Source organism: Gavialis gangeticus, unplaced genomic scaffold (assembly GCF_001723915.1).
Source record: "Gavialis gangeticus isolate Ggan-Ray unplaced genomic scaffold, GavGan_comp1, whole genome shotgun sequence".
Lineage (NCBI taxonomy): Eukaryota > Metazoa > Chordata > Crocodylia > Gavialidae > Gavialis > Gavialis gangeticus.
The window spans coordinates 57,800,658-57,804,565 of NW_017729034.1; the positions used below are offsets into that span (position 1 = coordinate 57,800,658).

At 44.7% G+C, this 3,908-nt stretch overlaps 1 protein-coding gene across 1 annotated transcript in view; it reads left to right on the forward strand.

Moving 5' to 3' along the window:
* The first annotated feature begins 35 nt into the window (after positions 1–35).
* CAPN9 (calpain 9) overlaps positions 36–3,908 on the forward strand; it is a 65,656-nt gene continuing 61,783 nt past the window's right edge. Inside the window, exon 1 of the mRNA XM_019527701.1 lies at positions 36–2,566. Within this exon, the coding sequence (XP_019383246.1) occupies positions 2,354–2,566 (213 nt within the window). The 5' untranslated portion in view covers positions 36–2,353. The remainder of the gene's footprint in view (positions 2,567–3,908) is intronic.

The following is a 3,908-nucleotide window of genomic DNA, read 5'->3' on the forward strand; positions in this document are numbered from 1 at the left end:
TCCACCTCAGGCTTTTTGAATGTCTGTACCTAGCCTTAAAGTAGAAGAGGAAAAAAAACTCACTGCCCTTGGTTCAGTGGCCTTGACCTGGATTGCAGCATGGCCTACACAGACTAGAGCTGCAGTTTCTCAGATAGTCGCTCTGAGCCACAGGCTGACACACAGCCTGGGGCAGGTGGAATCTTTGGAAAATTTAGCTGATAAATTTTAAAAAATGTCTCTCCTGAATGTGTCCAAACCGTTTTTTCAGAGTTATAACTTCACCGTATCTGAGCATGTGTTTTACAGGGTCAGCACACAGAACCTCTGAGACAAAAAGTCCCCTTTTCTGACAAATTTCAAGTCCGTCCATCAAAGCGCACAGTTACAATTTTTTTAAAGAAAAGGTCACTAGAATTTGTCTTTATGGTAAAGAAACATATCTCCCCTGCTTAAGTTTTCACCAAATGTATGAGGAAAAGCTTGGTCTGCACAATGCAGTTTGGTTTAATGAACAGGACACTGACTGGTGTCAAGCAACAATGGTACCATTCTTAATTCTGCCACCAACCTAACACGTGACCTTAGGAAAATCACTGCCCTTTTCTGTGCCTCTCTTTTCCTTCACACCCTTTTTCTGTCTTGTCTACTCAGACTGCTGGCTCCTGAGGAGAATGGCTGAGACAGAGACTTACAATGCATGTGTTCAATGCTTAGGACAGTGGGGCACTGATCTCATTTGGGGCCTCCAGGCACTAACGACAATGATGCAATGAAATGAGGTGAGCATGAAATGGAAGGCGCTTTCTCCAACACTATCCTGAAAAATAACAGAACAGAAAGGAATTAATTCCAAGTCGCATTGATTGAAATTGACTGACCTGTCAAAGGGCCAATGAAACGAGAAGAACAGTTAGTACCATTTGTATTTTAAGCTCATGTTTTGTATTACGTGAGCCATATTTTTTATGAAGCAGCATGCATCTTCTACCTTTGTAGGCACAGAAGGAAGTCCATCCCAAAGCAGAGTTTGAAACACTGCTAATTATTGTTCTTCAGAGCTCCCACAGTGTGCTGACTAACACCCTCCCCATCACAAAGCTTTCACAGTCTAATAGTAGATGTGATGTGACAGGTGAAAGCTGCAAACAATAGCTGAAGAAACAGAAGTACAGGCAGACAAAAGCCCCCAAAATAGGACCGTGTGGTTAGGTAGCTATTACATAAACATCTTATGCCACAATCTATTCTACAATATGTAAAGAAACCTCCCTCCACACAACCCACCAAAATCCCTTTGCAGATAAAGTCTCCCCTCACCCACACCAAATCTTCTGTCTCTGTCCAATGCATGGCCTTCCCACCCCACAGCCTCCCACACCATAGACCCTTCGCCATCTAACCATGCTGTCTCCACTCCACTTTACTCCCCAGGCTAGTTCTCCTGCTAGTCCTCCATACCTGCTAATGATCCAGTCTCCTTCAGCTTAACTTTGCATCCACTTTTCATGAGACATTTTCAGGCCCATGGTCAGGTTTCTTCCTGGGTCTTCCCCATGGAAGTAGATGGCAGGAGGGAGGGCCCTGCTATACTTTCTCAGTAAAAAGGCTCTGGAGCCTAGTAATCTAACCTAGCATTCTTGCAGAAAGGTCCTCCCCCTCCTTTTATAAGCAAGAGTGCCAGCTGGCTTGTAGCAGTCATCTTTGGTGCCCTTTTGGCCTGGAAAAGCTATGATGAAAGGATTCTAGGTTTATGATATCTCATAATAAGACTCAGCTTTTACATCTGGTGGCTTTGGACCAGGAGACACGAGAGGATTTCACGCATGGTGACATTTCTCAAATTCATCCAGCCAGCAAAGAAAATGCTTCCACCCTCCTCGTACTGTGAAGGGCTTGGCCAGTGCCATGGAGGGGGGTGTGCAGGTATTCTTTCTCTCTTCCTAGGTAGAGCTTACACAACATGAATGAAATGAAATGAAAGGTATCTTTCTGCTCCTCAGTGTGGCTCCCAGGGTTACATACCTGAGGGAACACACCGAGCAGCAGGAATATCTGAGGAGGTCAAACAAGTTTGCTTTTTTGTTTGCTCTCGAGGCGTTCCCTTCTATTGTTATTTCAGGCAGAAAGGGAAGTCTCCTTGCCATTCATACAGGTGCAAAAGGAGAAGGGCTCAGGCCATTTTTACTTCCCTGGGAGCACACACACTCCTGTCTTTCTTGTCTGCGGTGAGCACCTCATTCCTCTTTTCCCTTCTATTATTGGAGGGTGCTGAAATTCTCTTCACGCTCTTCATCTTTCCTTGGTCTCTTCTTACCTTCCCCCCAGGTCTCTGGGATCACTGAAGCCTTCTCTGCTGCAGGAGGGCAGAGCTATGCCTTACATCTACCAGGACTCAAGACCCCAGGCTCCCCCGCTGCCCCAGACTGCACGGGCCACACACTCCTCTGGCAAGACATATGAGGAGCTGAAGCGCAAGTGCCAGCAGGAGGGAATCCTGTTTGAGGACTGTGACTTCCCAGCCACTGACTCCTCTCTTTTCTTCAGTGAGAGGCCATCAATCCCCTTTGTGTGGAAAAGGCCTGGGGTGAGTATGGCACAGTCCAGAGGCTCTTACTGCTCTTACTGGGCACCGTGTATTTATTTTTCTCTCTTTGGCCTGTGACAAGACATTTGAATGCCTTTAATAGAGAATCAAATCTAACATAAAGATGCGATAGCTGAGAGGAAGAGCACCAGAGCTTTAGAGCTGAAATATGCGGGGGGAAATCCTGGTTCTGCCCAGGTCAGTGGGAGTCTTGCAGTTGACTTCACTGGAGCCAGATATTTTTGTACACAGTCTCTGCCCCCAAAGACTTTTCAGTATGAATCAGGATCTGGTCATCTGGAATGAGAAAACGACTCTCAACAAGTATAGAGAGAGATAGAGATTTGTGTATAGACCAGTAGGTAGCATATAGGTGAATATTATATATATCTCTCTGCAAAATTCACATGAATACTTCATGTGTTTTGTTCTGATCTTGTTTTTACTACATTGTGGTCAATAGTGTCACCGCTGATTTATACCTTAGTATGCAAGAGAGAAATCAGACCAGAATTTTTTATATTTGTAAGGACAATATTGTCCATGCAAGCAAGGACCGAGGAAGCAGTATCACATTGTTGGCTTCACTCTGTTGGCACTACTCCAAGGCTTAAACACTCACATTACTCCTGGCAGGACTGGTGCCTGGCAGAAATGGTAAAGGGGAAAGTGGGTAAGAGTAATAATGTGCTAGCTCACGCTGGTTAGCCCTGGCAACAAGAGCAGTAAAGATGCTACAGTGCAGGTTTAGCATGTGCTAACAGCCATGAGACATGGCTTTAGGCAGTGATTTCTGCCATATTAAAATATGTGCTTATGTGAAGAAGAATGCAGCAAGCATAACAACTAACAGGAAAGAATAAGAAGGTAGAAGTGAAAGGCGCTTACCCCCTATCTTCCTCTGACCCTTAAGTATGTTTCTCCCAAGTGGAAGACAGTTAAGTTACCATAATGTAGCTTCCACTCACCACTGGCTAAAAATGTACATGGGCAGTTCCTGAGGACCAGCTGACAGGCAATGAAACCCTGCTCACTTTTACTCTCCAGTAAGTCATTCTTGTGTCCACACCCTCTGTTTGGTTTTCATTGCCTATCAGTTAGTGGGAGTAGAGGAAGCTTAGTGTCAAGAAGGAGTCTATAGTTGTGGTGCTTTACTTGGTGCTTATCTTACACTGTGTTTCATGCCATCTCTGAAATTGTCCTTGAATTTTTTTAATCGGGAAGAGATAATGACCTCCTTGCCAGATGATGCCAGCTTTCACACATGAACAGAGAAATAGCTTTATCTTGAGAAATTATTATAGAAATGAACCTTTTAAGTGTGTGTGTGTGTGTGTGTGTG